Below are 19,308 nucleotides of genomic sequence, written 5' to 3'. Positions count from 1 at the left end.
ATTCATTTAAATTAAATTATTCTGATGAGTTTTTGTTTGTAATTTGATTAACAAGGTGTCGTCAAACAATTTCAAGTCCTTTTAGTTTTACTTATTTTTTTATTAATTACAATTAATAAAATAATTGTTTTTTGGTCACTTAAATCTTTATTTGTAAACGATCTGCAGGATTACACAATGACAATAAGAGAAAATAACAAAAATCACACACACACACAAAATATTTTAGGAAGTTCAGTCACATCTTTTCCATCATCCATGAAGTCCTGTTGATTCGTTTATTGGCGTCTCTGATCCCATGTTGCTATTTTGAGACTTGTATAAAGTCATTTTTTTCCTGTTTTACCTTCCAGTGGTTCTCCTTGTAGTGTCAAAATATGTCAGTTTCATCATTAAGTTTAATTTATTCAGCTATTGTTTGCCTTTAATCTTTGTCAGAGGTGCTGCCTTCCTCTAATTTCTCATAATAATACACTCTAAAATTGTTAAAATTGGACACTACCATTTTCCAAAACACTGTTATTTTTCTGACTTTTCCAAAAAATATGTGTAATAAATTAGCAGTGGATTTATGGATTTATTCTCTCTCTCTCTCTCTCTCTCTCTCTCTCTTCTCTCTCTCTCCTCTTCTTCTCTCTCTCCTCTCTCTCTCTCCTCTCTCTCTCTCTTTCTTCTCCTCTCTCTCTCTCTCTCTCTCTCTCTCTCTCTCTCTTCTCTCTCTCTCTCTCTCTCTCTCTCTCTCTCTCTCTCTCTCTCCAGGTGAAGCAGCAGGTGCAGAAGGTGAAGGATAAAGCTCAGCTCATTGTTGACGAGATTGAAGCCGATAAAACATCAGCAGAGTCCAAACTGGAGGCTGCAAAACCAGCACTGGAGGCTGCTGAGGCTGCACTGCAGGTCTCTCACACACACACACACACACACACACACACACTCACTCACTCTCTCACACACACACACACACACACATGCTTCTCCTCTCTTTGCTTTTGCTTCAAACTAACATCTACAGCGAAGAGGAGAATCTGCTGAACTCTTCTTTCACCAGCAGAGTGGAGTGATGAGGCGTTCATGGCCGGTGGGAGATTTATTCAGAATCACTGTTGATAACTAACAAATCATTACAGGGTTGGTTTGTGTGAGTTTTCAGCCTGCAGCCTTTACTGTAATCCTTTATTTATCAGGGACAGCAGACATTAATTAACATCAATATGATGTAAATGTGTCAAATTTTGCAAAGAAAGCTCATTTTTATCTGCAGTCCGCGCAGGGTTGATGTCATATGTTCAAAGAAACAAACAGGATGGACAAAATAACTTCACTCACAAAGACCACGCCATTTGAACAATATAAAAGTAGATTTATTTGGTTTGTCGAGAGGGTTCAGGAGTGTACGGTGGGCTGGACGCGGATCGAGTAGAGGGATGAAGGGGTCGATTGCCGGGGGATGAATGGGAGCTGAAGGTTGGTCCGGGTCGTGTACGGTGGGGTAGAGGAGAGGGATGAAGGGGGTCGATGGCGTGGGGACGTGGGAATCACAAGCGTCTAGGAACCCGGGGGTCGAGACTCAGGGTGGGGGACACGTGTCTCAATGAGCTTTCTGCTTCGTCATCCCCCTGTGGTTCCTATAATAGGACGAGAAGAATCACTTATGTGGAAGTATTAACCCTAACGAGCATGTCTCTGATTAATAAAATACAGTTTTAAGAAGTGATTTAAAAGATGTTTCTGATTCTGAACCACAAAGTGCTTTAAATGTTATCAGCAAAGTGAAACCTGACAGTGACGAGGCTGAAACAGGAGTGATTCGATCTTTGAACTGACTAAAAGTCGAGCAGCTGCGTTTTTTTTAACTAACTGAAGGCATGAGAGTGTTTTTCCGCCAGAAGCCAGAGATATATAGAGGCATTCTCTTTGTGCGTACGCATAGTTCTGTTTTATAAATCTCAGTCATTGTGGAACTGGACGCCTCATGAGCCTCATTTCCTCTCCCACAATTATCTATAAATAGATGAAGACGCCTTTAACCAGATGTTTTCATATCAATTCGCCGCCTGCTGTCTGTACACCTGTCAATGAAACTTACAGCTGTTTATATCATCAAATCATTAATTCATCACTCAAACCTGTAAACCATCATCAGCAGTGAGATCTCAGAAATATAATCAATAATTAGTTTGTAGCTCATATCTAAACTAACTTTACAAGCTGTGTCACAAAAAGAATATTAACAGCAATAAAATGTCGACTCCTGTGTCAATTAAACAAATGATAGATTGAATCACAGTATTAAGTTTATAAATGATTGGCTTTTTACAGATCTGTGGAAATGCAAAAAAATCAGTCAGTGCAGCTTGTTATCAACCATAACAAACAGTTTATGTGCAGGAAACAGCGTATGCATGTTTTTTGTGTGTGTGCGCTTCATTTATGCGTCTGGACCCTGATTCTCTAGATGCTCCTCAGCTGGACGAAGCATTTTGCATGTTGAACGACTTTTTTTGTCAAATTTTATAAAGCACATTTTAAAAACAACAAAAGCTGAGCAAAGTGTTACAATCAAAATAGCAAAAGCCATAAAACAGAATAAAAACATAAAAACCACTTTAACAGACAAAAAGACAAAGAAAGGCGTCTCTATCAGCTGATGTTCGTTGGTTTCTACGCTGGTTTTTAATGGAGCATAAAGCTCATATGGCAGGATGAAAGTATATTAAATATCATGTTGGCTGCGTCGTTTCTCTACAGACCATTAAACCCGCGGACATCGCCACCGTGAGGAAGCTGCAGAAGCCTCCTCATCTCATCATGAGGATCATGGACGCCGTGCTGCTGCTGTTCCAGAGGAAGGTCGCTGACTCTCACGTCTGCTTTCATCCAGTCTAGTTTGTCATTAGAGGCTGAAGAGACATGTTTGTCCTTCATCTTCATCTTCATCTTCATAGTTCTGTTTTGTTTTTCCCTGCATGTTTGCTCTCAGATCGACACAGTGACCTCTGACCCTGAGCGTCCGTGTCCGCGACCTTCATGGGCCGAAGCCATGAAGCTGATGCAGAACTCGGCCTTCCTCAGCATGCTGCTCAACTTCAGCAAGGTCACGCACACACACACACACTCACAAACACACACACACACATTTATATTATCATACATGTGAGGATCATCAATAACATTCTCCAGCACCCTTACCTCAAGTTTTTTTGTGACTATCGGGGCCAAAAATGTTTGATTTTGCAGCAGCTTTTCTCAAAAATTGCAATACAATTTGCAATGTTTTATGCACTCTTTGTGCAGTATTTTAACTCCTTCCTCCTATGAAGAGTCATATATAATCACTTCCTGCGTGCTACAATGGCATAAAGTTACCACGACATGAAACACAACAATTGGTCAAAATCACAAGCGCTCTCTTGATTGGTCCATTTCATGAATTGGCAAAAAGTTGCAGTAATTCAGCAAAACTGCAAGCTCTTGCAAATATTGTGTAAATTTCTTGAATTTGCATCAAATATTGCGATCATAAAATTGCAGTTTCCTGGAGGGACTGACTGGCTGCAACTAGGGATTAGTTTCCATAAAACGATTATTCAATTATCACCATAATTGCTGATTAAGTCTGTGTCGATCAATTAATCTTTGCGGCTCCACCCTAAACCTGATTCTATCTTTAACCCCACAAATGGTCCTTTTGAAGAAGTGATGACTTGACAAAATGTGCTCACAAATATAGAACAAACAGCAGAAATTGAGAACTGGCCAAAATGTCCTCAGTCCCAAGGTCTAAATCTCCAATTGGTCCTCACAAAGCCAGACGTTCAAATACACACACACACACACATCTATGCGTATCAGTGTGTGTCTGAGGGAAACTCCCTTCTCATCTTATCACACTGCAGCCATCACCTGCTTTTATAGTGCTGACTATCAGTGTGCACACACTTAATACCTGCTAAGCTGTGGATTAGTGGAGCTGCCACTGATCGTCTGTATGTTTAGAGCTGGAAAAACCCTGAACCATGTATGTGTTTATGTGCTGGTATTTCTATCCTCCTGAGGACCAGTTTTAGTTTTACAACATCGTCTGACATTTTGACTGGTCCTCACTTCTTCAATGGACTGTTTTGAAGGTTTGAAGACATTTAGTTGTGATGGTTTAAGCGAATATAATCCATATTTCTATCCCTCGACAGTCTGATGTGTCAGTGTGTAATGTGTTGGTTGTGGCTCGTAGTGATGAACCTTCAGAGAATTATCAGAGACTCTGCAGCTCCTCTCGGCTTTACGGAGCTTTATAGTGAGTTTCAGCTCATTGTTTATCTGTCCGGCTGCAACTTTACTGTTCTGGTTCACTCTCAGCGCTCTCATAGCGTCGTTTTCAGAGAAAAAGCTGTAAAAAGCCGCTGTACACTACCTGCTCAGCACCAAACGACAAACAGACACAGTTAGCTGTAGACTAGCTGGTGAACATAGTGGAGCATTTAGCAGCTAAAGAGCCAGATATTTCCCTCAGGAGTTGGTAGAGAGTAAAAACAGAAGCTAAAAGAGAGTGAATATTGGACTTACATTCACCAGGTGGACAGAAACACGACTCCACATGAATGATAATGTTGCTCCGTAACTGCTGGATGTGGAAATAAGCAACTGTTTGCTAATAAGTTCAACATATCAACTTAAGATATCAACTCAAGATTTTTGAATATAGGTGTTGAGATGATACCGTACCTCAGTTAGACTGCAAATATCTCCATCTTCACTTTGTGATTTAGTCCTAAAATCTGACCCACAGAGCCAGAATCTAGTTCTGGTGGTTTATGACAGTCACCTGTGTTATAAACCTTTTAAATGCTAGACAGGGGAACTTAAAATAAAGTGTTACCATTTTAACGAGGTAATGGCACTTTTGTTTGTGGAAAAATTATCATTCAAAGCAGAGTATTTTTATGTCTTAAAGGACCAGTCTGTAGGATTTAGTGGCATCTAGTGATGAGGTTGCAGATTGCAACCAGTTGGATACCCCTCCACCTCCAAGCAAAACTCGTAAAAAATGTGAAAGTCCCTCTCTAGAGCCAGTGTTTGGTTTGTCCATTCTGGGCTACTGTAGAAACATGGCGGGCTCTGTGGAAGAAGACCCGCTCCCTCTGTAGATATAAAAGGCTCATTCTAAGGTAACGGAAACACAATGATTCTTATTTTCAGGTGATTTTACACTAATTAAAACATATTTATGATGTTATATTCCACTTCTGCCAAGTTTGTTCCTCTAAATGCCACTAAATTCTACACACTGCACCTTTAAAACGTCTATTGAATTGCTTTTGAACGATTGTGAACTCTATTTTTGTGCTGAGATCACACTGCTGTTAAAACTTTCACCCTCTGAAGCTGTTTTCTATGATGTTTAACACACAGGTGATCCAGCCGGTGAGAAAACGGCATCTACATCACTATTAGTTTACTGCACTGATCTGTACTGTGTGTTTGTGCTGCAGGACTCCATCACAGGGGAGGTGGTGGAGCTGCTCGCTCCCTACCTGGACATGGACGACTACAACATGGAGTCGGCCAAGAGGATCTGTGGTAACGTGGCGGGACTCTGCTCCTGGACTCAGGCCATGGCCGACTTCTTCGCCATCAACAAGGAGGTCCTGCCGCTGAAGGTGAACACAGAGGACTCAAATATTTACAGACTTTATGTACAAGACAATGTTGTTGTAAGTGGTGTAGCAACAGTGTGTGTGTGTGTGTGTGTGCAGGCTAACCTGGCCCTGCAGGAGGCTCGTCTGGTGGTTGCTCAGGCTGAGCTGACTAAAGCTCAGGAACAGCTGGATGCCAAACAGCAGGAGCTGGATGCTGTGCAGGTAAAACACACACACACACACACACACACACACAGAGTTATTAATGGTTTTATATATTCTGCTCAGTAGCTGTCAGGGACCAAGCAGTCAGACTCAAGAACACAAGGTGTGTAAAGCAAAGAATAGTAATTTATTTACAACTTAAATTCAACTTAACAAAATATATTTTTCAAAATACAAAAATAGGAAAACTAGAGAAAAGTAATTTCAACACTAGGGCCTACTGACCTGACAATGACACAAAGGGAGCATTTATATACTCATAGGCTCGCCTACACAAACACAAGGAGGACAGGAATAAACAATTAACTCTCTATGACAAATTAACCTTAATACAAACAAAGATTTAAATCAAGAAACTATTTGCAACCAAACTAATTGTCAAACCAAGAAAAACAACTAAACTTAAAGTTCCAAAATAATTAGACTCCCCTCTGGCAAGCCCAGTTGGTTTCTCCCACTTCCTGCCTGCCACAGTATAAGAGGCCATCTTTACTGGCGCCGCTTCCTTTGGCCAGGAGAGGACATGAAAAACAAACATAATTTAAAGCAAGTAAGAGTTAATGACAGAATGTTAACCAAAATGCATGCACTCAAATTAGCAAACAAATTGTCAAATAATAATAAAGTGTTTGCTGTATGAGAACAAAACGCTATGTGTGCTGTCATTACTACATTGCTAAACAGAAAACCACTAACACTCGGTGTCGGCATGTGGTGCAGCCGCTACATTAGGATTTGATGTTGTTTAAATACTCTAATTGCTTGTCCAAATCGCCAGCATTGGTTGGGGGAAAAACAATGAATACTAATCGCAAAGGCTGTCACAGTTTTATTAACTAACCAACCATTTATGATCTATAACTCTAAAAAATGTATAATGTGTTTTCAGTTTACTGGGAACTGGATCTTTCTCTCTCGTATGTGCTACTTATTTTCATTCATTTAACCCTTTATTATTATCATTACTTTCTACGTCATGTAATGTAACAGTGTCAACTCCTGTGATCCTGAGAGGATATAAAGATTTATTTGTTGCCATGTACCAAGCAGTCCCTGAATATCAATAAAAACTCAAATGTCATAAAACAAAAAGTAAAATAATCAGGTGTGGAGATAGACAACAGTGAGGTTACCAGACCTCTGTAGCTCTTCATCTGTGCTGAAACTCTACTAGCATTACACACCACAATATCTGACTGATGTATGGGCCGTCCAGTTGTATTGTGGGTAATGTAGGCGTCAGGTTCTGAAGAATGCACGGATTAAAAAAGACGATATCTCTGTTTCAGCTGCATCAGTTTTGATCCTTTTTTTTTACAAAACCGTCCATCATGAGTCTGATTATGTTATCGGAGTGAAATGATAAATCTGAGGAGTCGTCTTTGAAATGGTTTATCTCAACTCCATGAGTTTGTATTTGCTGTTCTTCTTGCATTCATACCATCGCTTTATCCTGTTAATGTATTTAAGTGTATAAATAAGCGATGTGACCTGATCTTTAGGCGCTTTACGACACCGCCATGAAGGAGAAGCAGGACCTGCAGGACGATGCCCAGGCCTGCCGCCGCAAGATGGCCAACGCTACAGCTCTGATCGATGGGCTGGGAGGAGAGAAGGTCAGCTTTTACCCATCAATCCCTTCATCCATCCATCCAAACATCCATCCATCCATCCATCTAAACATCCATCCATCCATCCATCCATCTAAACATCCATCCATCCATCCATCCATCTGAACATCCATCCATCCATCCATCCATCTGAACATCCATCCATCCATCCATCCATCTGAACATCCATCCATCCATCCATCCATCTGAACATCCATCCATCCATCCATCCAAACATCCATCCATCCATCCATCCATCCATCCAAACATCCATCCATCCAAACATCCAAACATCCATCCATCCAAACATCCATCCATCCATCCAAACATCCATCCATCCATCCAAACATCCATCCATCCATCCATCTAAGCATCCATCCATCCAAACATCCATCCATCCATCCATCTAAACATCCATCCATCCATCCATCCATCTAAACATCCATCCATCCATCTATCCATCCATCATCCATCATCCATCCATCCATCCATCCATCCATCTCCTCCCCTGGTGTTGTCCTGTTTCAGGTGCGTTGGACGGACAGCAGCGCTGGGTTCCAGACTCAGATCAAACACCTGGTCGGGGACGTCCTGCTGTCCACAGGCTTCCTGTCCTACGCCGGTCCCTTCAACCAGGAGTACCGCAGCCTGCTGCTGGAGCTGTGGAAGAAAGAGATGGAGGAGAAGCTGATCCCCTTCAGTCCTGTGAGACCTCAGACAGTCACCTCACTGACACGTTAACTCTTTCAGTCACCATCTACTCTGATTATATTCTGAATACCTGCTCACTTTAGCACCTGCGTTCACTCACACAAATATTTTTATTATATTTCTGTTTTAAAATGAAGACATTTCAGTTTTTGAACAGTTTTTTGGACAATATATATATTTAAACAGACATTTTAGCTGCAGATGTGAAATGTGTTCAGTAGTTTTGTTAATTGGCAACAAGTTTCAGGAAAATGGTGAAACATCAAAGAAACTGGGTGCTTGTTTTTCTGTGTGTTGAGTTTCAGTGATGATAGCAGAACTAGAAGTGACTGAATATAATAAGTGAATTGGAGCAGTAAAAGAGAAACTCAGAGTATTACTCTTTACTTTTGGAATTATTGCATGTAAATGTATGTTTTACCGAATTAACCACTATTATAGTACAGGTAATTGTTTTACACACCTTTTATTAGCAGCTGGCCTTTATTCATCCATTCCTGTCTATTACTTAAATACTGGCTTTTATTTAAGAATTTACAGAAAGTTAAAACCAACAGTTTCCTCTGCAGTTATTCATTTGTTCATCCATTTAGTTTATTCACACATTAATTATCCCCCTTGTCAGACTACTGTTAAAGGTCTTAGTTTAATTAGTTTCATTCTATGTTCTTTTCCGTCACGGCTTTTTATGTTTCATATAATCATTAGATGCTGTTTATCTTTTGCTCTATTGTTTAGCATGAATAAAATAAAAACTGTTTGCAGACAAACTAATCTATAGGATGTGAATCCTCAGAGAACACAGTGATGGAAGAAGTACTCAGATCCTTTACTGCTGTAAAAGTACATAAGTATTATGAGCTTGATGTAGTTAAAGTATTGCAGTAAAAGTAGTGGTTTGGTCCCTCTGACTGATATATTATTATATATGACATCATTAGATTATTAATAGTGAAGCATCAGTGTTAGAGCAGCATGTTACTGTTGTAGCTGCTGGAGGTGGAGCTAGTTTACACTACTTTATATACAGTTAGCTAGTTTAGTCCAGTGGTTCCCAACCTAGGGGTCGGGCCCCTCCAAAGGTTGGAAACCACTGGTTTCATCTTTTACAATGTGTTGTATTTTAAAAGCTTGTTATATTATCCATTGTGTCAAATCTTCATCTGAAAAGTAACTAAAGCTGTCAAATAAATGTAGTGGAGTAGAAAGTACAATATTTCCCTCTGAAATGTAGAAAGTAGCATCACATGGAAATACTCAAGTAAATTACAAGTACCTCAAAATTGTACAGAAGTGCAGTATTTGAGTAAATTTACTTAGTTACTTTCCACCACTGAACATTACAAGGTCACACAGCCATATCTGTCCCCTGCAGGACCTGAATGTAATTGGTCTGCTGGTGGACAACGCCACAGTGAGCGAGTGGAACCTGCAGGGTTTACCCAGCGATGATCTGTCCATCCAGAATGGCATTGTGGTGACAAAGGCGTCACGCTACCCGCTGCTGATAGATCCCCAGGGACAGGGCAAGACCTGGATCCAGAACAGAGAGAGAGACCAGCAGCTGCAGGTGAGTTTTACACCCTCTTTCATAAATCTACCTGCTGGTGAGGAGCATACACACCACAAAGACACATAAAGTGAAAATAAATCTGTGTGATTTCCTTTTCTCTCTCTCAGGTGACGTCTCTGAACCATAAATATTTCCGTTCTCACCTGGAGGACAGTCTGTCTCTGGGGCGCCCCCTGCTGCTGGAGGATGTAGGGGAGGAACTGGATCCCGTCCTGGACAACATACTGGACAAAAACTACATCAAGTCTGGATCCACTTATAAAGTAAGACAGCTCCAACTACACTAGACACTAAACAGGAATTCATCCTTTAGTTTTTCTTCTGCTGAAATGAATCAAATGATAAACAGTAACACTCTAAAACTCCTCCTGCAGGTGAAGGTAGGAGATAAGGAAGTGGATGTGATGAAAGGCTTCACGCTCTACATCACCACCAAGCTGGCCAACCCGGCGTACAGCCCCGAGGTCAGCGCCAGGACGGCTGTGGTCGACTTCACTGTCACCCTGCGAGGGCTGGAGGACCAGCTGCTGGGTCGAGTCATACTGCTGGAGAAACAGGTCACTACTAACTACTCGATGTGTAAATAATAAAAAATATATCAACTTGAAAGGTGACAATATGTCAATGTTGAGTTCACAACTTGTTTCTGCTGCCCCCAAGTGGCCAAAAAATCAGTTATTGCAGATTTAAACCTTAAAACGTCTACATAAATTCATTCAACCTCGTGGGTCCCGCCAGGAGCTGGAGGCGGAGCGAGTGAAGCTCCTGGAGGAGGTGACGTCCAACAAGAGGAAGATGCAGGAGCTGGAGGACAGTCTGCTGTTCAGGCTGACCAGCACACAGGGGTCCCTGGTGGAGGACCAGTCTCTGATCGAGGTGCTGAGGGTCACCAAGACCACCGCTCAGGAGGTACAGCTGTCTGTTTCAACATGTCAATACCAAAGTGCAAAAAGCCAGCTCCATAAATAAATGATTTCACCAGTTTGGTGTGGAAGAACTTGACTGAACTTGACCTCAACACCATCCGCCACCTTTGGGATGAGCTGGAATACCGAATGTATGGAAGATAGATTTCTTTCATGGTCGTTGAACAAAATCTCCTAAGAATCATATAAAAGTTACAAATAGAAAGTGAATAAAAATAATTTGAAACTGAAAAATTACCCCAAATGCAAAACTTGCAATAAAACTATACGAGACCAACATTTGATTACAGTATTCTCTACTTTTCTGTCACTGATCAAGATTTCTCTTTTGCTGTCACTTTGTTCAGTTTTTGCTGCTGAATTTTCAGAATCTAATCCTATACGACTGGGGACCAGGCTTTATGTAACCCAACATCAATGTAGGATCTCATTAATGCTCCTGTGGCTGAATGGGAGTATTTTCACATTTCCCTACTTTTCCTACCAGCTTATCCGAACTCTATGACCAACACATGAAATAAAAGCACAAAGGAAAACAAGTAAAACTCTTAAAACCAAACCAACTTCATCTTCTTGTCCTCCAGGTGAGTGAGAAACTGTCAGTTGCCGCGGAGACAGAGGTAAAGATCAACCAAGCCAGGGAGGAGTACCGTCCAGTGGCCACCAGGGGGAGCATCCTCTACTTCCTGATCGTGGAGATGTCACTGGTCAACGTCATGTACCAGACGTCGCTGCGGCAGTTCTTGGGACTTTTCGATTCGTCCATGCAGCACTCTGCCAAGTCGCAGCTCACCTCCAAACGCATCAGCAACATCATCAACTTCCTCACCTACCAGGTACCAGCTAGTTTTAGTCCACATTGAAGGTGTGACCCTCATATTTCTGACAGACATTATATCTGTTGAGGCAAATTTTAAAAAATCAATTCACATACTTACCTTTCTATTATAAACGTGTAACTGGCCAATCTGCACTCATTGTGTCAACCCAAAACATTTGTAAAAACAGGTTACATCTGGTTGTGATTGGATGTAAGCTGCAGGTGTAACTGACTGTTTGACCCTCCCTCAGGTGTACTGTTACACAGCCAGAGGTTTGTATGAGGAGCACAAGCTGCTCTTCACTCTGCTGTTGGCTCTGAAGATCGACCTGCAGGACCGAAACATCTCGCACACCGAGGTGCTCACCTTCGTCAAAGGTTACACACCCATCCATATATATATATATATATATATAAACAGTATATATATGTATACATTGTGTAAATTATTCAAGTGTGGACAGTCTACTACCTTAGCAATAGCCTTAGCAATCTATCCATCCATCCATCCATCTTCCCTCTCCGCCCCTTCCTGTCCTCTTTCACTATGTTGTACCTTCCATGTCTTACCAAATCTTTTCTTTATTCTCCATTCCTTTCCCTCTGTGCTTCTTTTCTTTTTTTACTGAAGTAAATACTTTGTAAGTACTTTGTGTGTAGGCGGCGCCTCTCTAGATCTAAACTCTGTTGAATCCAAACCACGGCGCTGGATCCTGGATCAGACCTGGCTCAACCTGGTGCAGCTGTCCGGCCTGACACTGTTCAATCAGATCCTGACCCAGGTACAACCCAGACCCATGGTCATTAAAGCAGGTAAAGCTGAAACACACAGATTGAAAGAAGTTATGTCCCGGTATGTCTCAGGTGGGCCAGAACGAGCGTGCCTGGAGGACATGGTTCGACCATCCGGCCCCAGAGGACGCCCCGTTGCCTGATGGGTATGAGGAAAAGCTTGACACCTTCCGGAAGCTTCTGCTCATCCGAAGCTGGTGTCCCGACCGAACCATCGCTCAGGTCGGACTGCTGAACACTGTAGTTCACCCACAACAAAAGACTGGATTTCATTACAGGACAGATCAGAATCAGAGTCAGCCTTATTGGCCCAGTATGTTTACACATACAGTTTCTAGTGGATCTCAATGTGCTTACATGTACAACACAAACATATGACTATTATGTACAAGCAAGTAGGTGAAAAAATAGACGCACAGAAACAACAAATGGACAACAACATATAAGTCTATACAGGTCAAACAGTTTCTGTAGACTGTAAACAAGGATACTAGTAGTGCAAAGTTGTGTAAAAGAGCTGAAATAGATATTGAATGGCTGATGTAATAAGTTACTATATATACATATAGTAAGTGGTTATGTATAGTCTATGCATGTGTACATATCTGTGTACAGTTAAGCCTGCTTAAATATATATTTGACAGTAATGGGTGACTGATTTAACTGTTCATAGACGGACGCTGTGATAATTCCTCCACCGCCTATCAGTTCAGACTCATACCAAACTGTAGGTCAAGAATAAGTAAGTTCAGTGCAAATGTTTATTAATGTTAGCAGGTCCTGATTTAATGCTAACTGTATCTTGTAGAGGAGGACAAACTGCTGCCGCAAATCTTCAACTCACCACATGTCAAGTCTCTTAAAATCATCACACTTTTAAATTTAAAGTGATAAAGAAGCATAATACTAACAGTTATAGATAATGTTACAATGCTGACAGTTATTCTGTTATAATGCTAACAGTTAGAGAAATAATGACAAAATTGAAATACTAACAGTTAAAATGTAATTTATAATGCTAACACTAACACACGCTAAGGGTGTGATGCTAACATTAGAAATTTAATGGTGAATTTATGTGTCCTATACATGTGGAAAGATGACAGGAAACGAAGTACGGAAATTAAACAAACAAAACCACCCCCCCAAATTAGAGATTTTAAGCTAATGCAAAGCTAATGGATAAAGCGGTAACTCTAAGAGTTTGTGATGTCATTTTAACAGTTAGAAATCTAGATATATAATGCTAATAGTTATAACAGTTTAATACATGTAACAGGTTTTGTGTGTTTGTTGGCCAGGCGCGGCGCTACATCTCAGGTTCTCTGGGTCAACAGTACGCTGAAGGTTTGGTTCTGGACCTGGACGCCATGTGGGCCGAGAGCGATAACAGGACGCCGATGGTCTGTCTGCTGTCGATGGGTTCCGACCCAACTGAGAACATAGAGAGACTGGCCAAGAACAAGGTGAATGATAGATGAGATGATGAAAAGAAATTAGTGGATGAAGGATGGGAAGATGGATGGCTGGACGACTGAAGTATATGCAAGAGAAGATAATTAATTAATCAGTGAAAGCAAGAAAGATTATAAACTATGTATAGATGATTAGCTAATGGGCAGAAATACATGAAAGGATTGAGAGAGAGAGAAGTACCAAAATGACCAAATGGAAACGGACGGGCTAAAGAAAGGATGGATGAATAAAGGAAAGAATAGAAGAGAGAACAGTTAATAGATTGATGGATTTATAGAAGTTAAGTAGGATATAAATAGGGCAAAAAAAAGATGGACAGATGATGTGATGGATGAGTAGATTGAAAATGGATGGATGAACAGCAGAGACCTGTCCTCTGCCTGCAGGGGGCGCCGTGCCGTCCCATCTCCATGGGTCAGGGCCAGGAGGTTCACGCTCGCAGGCTATTGGCCAACAGCATGACGGACGGCGGCTGGCTCCTCCTGCAGAACTGCCACCTGGGACTGGACTTCCTGGATGAGCTGCTGGAGACGGTCACCATGGCAACACTAGAGAGCGTCCATAAGGACTTCAGGGTGTGGCTGACGACCGACGTTCACCCCAGGTAACTGATAACGCAAGACGAAGTCCGGTGACCTGCTAGCTCCCCCTAGAGGCTGCTGTGTTCATTACACCAGAACAAACATGCTGATGAGGGGTTTCAGCTAAAAATGTAAAGTAAGTAAATAAGTTAAACTAACCAAAAACCAACCAAAGTGTGTTTTCAGCTGGATCTGATGAAGCACATTTAAGTAAAGTCTTTTCAGTCTGTACCAGAAGGTGTGTCTACAGACTTGGCAGGTCTACATCTGTAATTTCACTGTGTTTGTGTTTCTACAGATTCCCCATCAACTTCCTTCAGTCCTCCATCAAGTTCACCAATGAACCTCCTCTCGGTAATAAACTGCTTTCTGAAGTCCAGTTATATTGTTTGTTTATTTAGTCTTGTTCAGTGAATCCAGTTCTTCACCTTTATGTTCATCCTCAGCTGATAATCTTTTCAATCAGCTTCTTGATTCTTCTATTGTCATGATTGATTTATTATCTAATTTATTAAATGTTACGTACTTTATCCTCTTGCGCCTTGGATATATTTTATGATATATTAGGCTTCTGGTCCTCTTTACGGTTAGTTTCATCATGGCTAATGGATTAATTGATATGTTAATTAATTTATTCATTTACTCTGCCCATTTTTTATCTTTAGTAATTTCCATCTTCAACATCCATTAGTTGTTTCTTTGCTTTTATTTCTTTCTCTTTTTTTATTTAATTTAATTTAGGACAAATGTTTTGTACATGTTATGTCATGGCCAGCTTTCCATCATGTTCTGTTTTTAATATTAAGAACCAAGGGAATGGAAAAGAAGAATAAAAGAAAATAATAATAATAATGATAGTTATATATATTTAAAAAAACACAAAACAACAAGAGCTGTATATTCCTATTTAAACCCATATATATGTGCACATATCTATGTGTGTACATTTAAACTGGCCTCTGCTCATCTACAAATGCGCCTGTGTATAAAAATCTATTCAAGGCAAAAGGAAGTAGATAAATAATAAAGCTAAAGAAGGTAGGGGCTAGAAAGAGATTACAACCAAAAAAAGATAAATAAGATAATAAATATGTAGAAAATAAGTAGTTTCTTTGGTTTTCTTCACTTTCATCTGCCTTCATCAGGGATGAAAGCTGGTCTGAAGAGGACTTTCAGTGGCGTCACTCAGGATCAGTTAGAGATCAGCAACCTGTTTCAGTGGAAACCTCTTCTGTATGCTGTGGCCTTCTTACACACCACTGTACAGGTATCCGCCTGTTTATATGCAATGAACGACCAAATGACCAAATTTACATTGTTTTTACAATGACTGGTGTCACTGCTTGTTCAGAGTTTTACAGTCCCTGCATCACCAAAAACAAACCTGATTCAAGTATTGATGACTGCAAGTTTCACATCTCTGCATGATAATTTTCATAAAAATAAACTGAAATGAAAAGCTGCCGGGAAGGAAACCAATCAGTGTAAGAGCTGATGGATGTGATTTGGAAATAATACTTTCTTTTTTCCTTCCTCTGTCACCCCGTCAGGAGCGTCGTAAGTTCGGTCCTCTCGGCTGGAACATCCCCTACGAGTTCAACCAGGCAGATTTCACCTCCAGTATGCAGTTTGTTCAGAACCACTTGGATGACCTGGACTCCAAGAGAGGAGTGAACTGGAGCTGCCTGCGCTACATGCTGGGTCAGACTTCTTTAAATCTATCATGCTCTTTATTCTACCAGGCGAGAAACTCCTGAACCAGGCTGAGTTTCATCCATTATTTAACTAAGGCAGTGAAACTTCAAACCCTAAATAACATCAAATCCTACACTATAGCCACATTTTAAACGCCAGAAGTCACTCAGTAGGTCTGGTCTTGGTCCTGTACATCTTTTATTACTTTACAGACAAAATGAAGTAATATTTCAAAGGTTGAGATGAGCAAAATTTGTGATACAACAATAAAAGATTCAGCACACAACACAATAGGACAAGATGCACATTGCAACATGACAAGATGCGACACTACAAGACACGACACAACAAGATACGACACAAGACGTGACATGACAAGACGCGACACAACAAGACGCGACACGACAAGACACTACACAACAAGATACGACACAAGACGCGACATGACAAGACACAACACAACAAGACGCGACACAACAAGATACGACGCAGGATAATACACAAGATACTACACAACAAGGTACAACACAAGACACGACACAACGAGACATGTCACAACGAGTCACGACACAACAAGATACGACACAAGACAGTACATACAATGATACGACAAGAAGATACGACATGACAAGATACGACACTACAAGAAACTACACAACAAGATATGACACAAGACATAACAAGATAACACTTGACAAGACACTAAACAACAAAATACGACACAAGATAATACACAAGATATGACATGACAAGATACAATGTTACAAGATACACACATGACACAATATGACAACAAGACACAACTCAAGCAAATACAACACGACAAGCTATGACACACCAAGACACTACACAACAAGATATGACATGAAAATTTACAAGACACGGCACAAAAAAATACAACACTACAAGAGATGAAGACAGGCGGGGTGAACCAAGAAGCACAACACTAAACCTCTAACTTGCTCAGATTAGATTATTAGTTTATTACATTACTCTTTTTCTACATGTCCATAACCAGGTGAGGTCCAGTATGGCGGTCGGGTGACCGATGACCTGGACAAACGCCTCCTGAACACCTTCACTCATGTCTGGTTCAGCGAGAACACCTTCAGTGAAAAGTTCTTCTTCTATAAGGGCTACAGCATCCCCACCAAGGCCAAGACCGTCCAGGACATCCTGCAGCACATCGAAGCCCTGCCGCTGGTCGACTCACCTGAGGTCAGAGCATGCTCAGAAGCACGACAGGGTTAAAGGCTGTCTGTGAGCACCAGAAACAACACGTTCACATTGATGCTCCTTTTTATTAACACATCATCATGAAGGTTATGAGAACACAGAAGAACTCACAGAAAAACAGTCCAGCAGCTTCATCATTTAACCCTTGTCTTCCTGTTCGCAGGTGTTTGGGCTCCACCCCAATGCTGACATCACCTACCAGACCAATCTGGCCATTGAGACGCTCAGCACCATCATCAACATCCAACCGAAGGACAGCGGGGGCGGGACCGGAGAGACCAGGGAGGCCAGTGTACAGAGACTAGCCAATGAGATGCTGGAGAAGCTACCACCTGACTACGTGCCACATGAGGTGTGTGTTTAGTGCTGAATGGGCTCCAACACCAGACCGGCACAGTGCCAGTTTGAGCCAGACGGGCGTCGTTTACTTTCTAATTTGGAACAAAAAATATATCTGTATAAAAACCAAAGTGCAGTTTTACAGGCGGTTATGTGCAGGAATGCTTCTTGGCTCTAAGCTGTTGCCAAGTACCTGGCCAAAGAATCTTCCAACACAGCCTGTATAACAGTGAAGTATCGTTTTTACAGTTAAATTAACAAGATATGATGTATTAGAGCTGCAGCCTTTATAATAGCAACCATCTGGGAGAAGACTATCGAATCTAGAGAAAGGTACCTGCCAAAGTATTATTGAACTACACATCTATGTGTAAATTAACTTTGTTATTACAATCAGATAAGACAAAAGTTATTATTAATTAGGTGTCTTTTTGAAAAATGTCCTTCCTTTGTCTGAGTAACATTTGTTGTACTTTAGCCATGCTATGTGCTATTGTTTAGTTATTACTGTGTGTTCTGTTTGTGCTCCATAGCATGTGATCATGGTCTTCAGTCAAAATAAATAAATTAAATTAAAGTTATTTAGAGGTGCTGGTAGGTGGATTCTGTTACTTTTGGACAGAGCCAGGGTAGCTGGTTCTAGTCTTTATGCTAAGCTAAGCTAACCAGCTGCTAGCTGTAGCTTCATATTTAGTACACAGGTATGTTTGTGGTATCAACTTTCTAATCTAACTCTCCATTCCCAAAATTCAATGTTCCTTTGATATTAAACAATACAAATGTATTCTCTGTAATTCTCTGCAGAAATGCTGAGTAAGTCTTGAGTGTGTTTTTTTGAAGGTCAAAGGTCAGCTGCAGAAGATGGGTCCACTCCAGCCGATGAACATCTTCCTCCGGCAAGAGGTAGACCGCATGCAGCGAGTCATCAGCAGCGTACGGAGCACGCTCACCGACCTCAAATTGGCCATCGACGGTCAGTCACAACACACACACACGAACACACACATTTTCAACATTTAGACATCCCATCACCCCAGTCCTGGCTTCTCTCCATCGGCTCCCCGTTCAAGTCAGAATTGATTTTAAGATTTTACTGATCATTTTTAAAGCACATCTGGGTCTGGCTCCAAACATAACAGATATATCGGCCCCATATGAGCCAGTTTGCAGCTTTAGATCCTCACATGGGGCCTTTCTGGCCGTTCCAAAGTCGAGGCTTTATAGACTTGCTTTCATGTGATGTGATGTTTTTTTACTGTCTTTTTATCTTTCATCTTTTGCTGCCTTGTCTTAACTTCTCCTCAGAGGTGCAAGAAACGACATTCAGCCTCTCTGGACGTCAGAAAACAACTGTTTGCTATGTAAAGATATAGCGGAGTAATGGCGTCCTGAGCAGAGAATGAAGTCACACTCCCTCTGTGTGTGTTGTAATCTGAGCTTCTCTGTTCTTTGTTTTGATAGCCGGTTCAGCCGCACATGCATGTTAGTGCATGTGAGTCCCTCCATGTCCTCCGTGTCTGTTTCCAAGACGGCGGCGGCGTGTCACAAACTTATCCCAAATTACAGCTAAACATCACACAAAAATATGTTGTACACTAACAGAATCTTGATCCGTATTTGATCAGCACTTCCTAGTTTGACAGTTTGATCTGAGTTTTGTGAGCTGTCGGTTCAGGGACACGACACAACGA

General features: G+C 41.1%; 1 protein-coding gene across 2 annotated transcripts in view; it reads left to right on the top strand.

Moving 5' to 3' along the window:
* dnah5l (dynein, axonemal, heavy chain 5 like) overlaps positions 1-19,308 on the top strand; it is a 66,572-nt gene that overhangs the window by 45,498 nt on the left and 1,766 nt on the right. For both annotated transcript variants that reach the window (XM_067578241.1, XM_067578240.1), the window contains exons 67-89: positions 760-894; positions 2,746-2,847; positions 2,978-3,091; positions 5,487-5,654; positions 5,751-5,855; positions 7,361-7,474; positions 7,997-8,173; positions 9,555-9,749; positions 9,860-10,015; positions 10,127-10,309; positions 10,491-10,661; positions 11,263-11,514; positions 11,750-11,876; positions 12,159-12,280; positions 12,363-12,512; positions 13,592-13,756; positions 14,153-14,370; positions 14,646-14,701; positions 15,493-15,614; positions 15,898-16,048; positions 17,061-17,260; positions 17,442-17,630; positions 18,458-18,590. In XM_067578241.1, coding sequence (XP_067434342.1) covers positions 760-894; positions 2,746-2,847; positions 2,978-3,091; positions 5,487-5,654; positions 5,751-5,855; positions 7,361-7,474; positions 7,997-8,173; positions 9,555-9,749; positions 9,860-10,015; positions 10,127-10,309; positions 10,491-10,661; positions 11,263-11,514; positions 11,750-11,876; positions 12,159-12,280; positions 12,363-12,512; positions 13,592-13,756; positions 14,153-14,370; positions 14,646-14,701; positions 15,493-15,614; positions 15,898-16,048; positions 17,061-17,260; positions 17,442-17,630; positions 18,458-18,590 — 3,505 coding nt within the window. The remainder of the gene's footprint in view (positions 1-759; positions 895-2,745; positions 2,848-2,977; positions 3,092-5,486; positions 5,655-5,750; positions 5,856-7,360; positions 7,475-7,996; positions 8,174-9,554; positions 9,750-9,859; positions 10,016-10,126; positions 10,310-10,490; positions 10,662-11,262; positions 11,515-11,749; positions 11,877-12,158; positions 12,281-12,362; positions 12,513-13,591; positions 13,757-14,152; positions 14,371-14,645; positions 14,702-15,492; positions 15,615-15,897; positions 16,049-17,060; positions 17,261-17,441; positions 17,631-18,457; positions 18,591-19,308) is intronic.

This window comes from Thunnus thynnus, chromosome 21, assembly GCF_963924715.1.
Source record: "Thunnus thynnus chromosome 21, fThuThy2.1, whole genome shotgun sequence".
In the NCBI taxonomy this organism is placed as follows: Eukaryota; Metazoa; Chordata; class Actinopteri; order Scombriformes; family Scombridae; genus Thunnus; species Thunnus thynnus.
The sequence above is the reverse complement of the archived record's forward strand: the minus strand, read 5'-3'. Positions and strand labels throughout refer to the sequence as shown.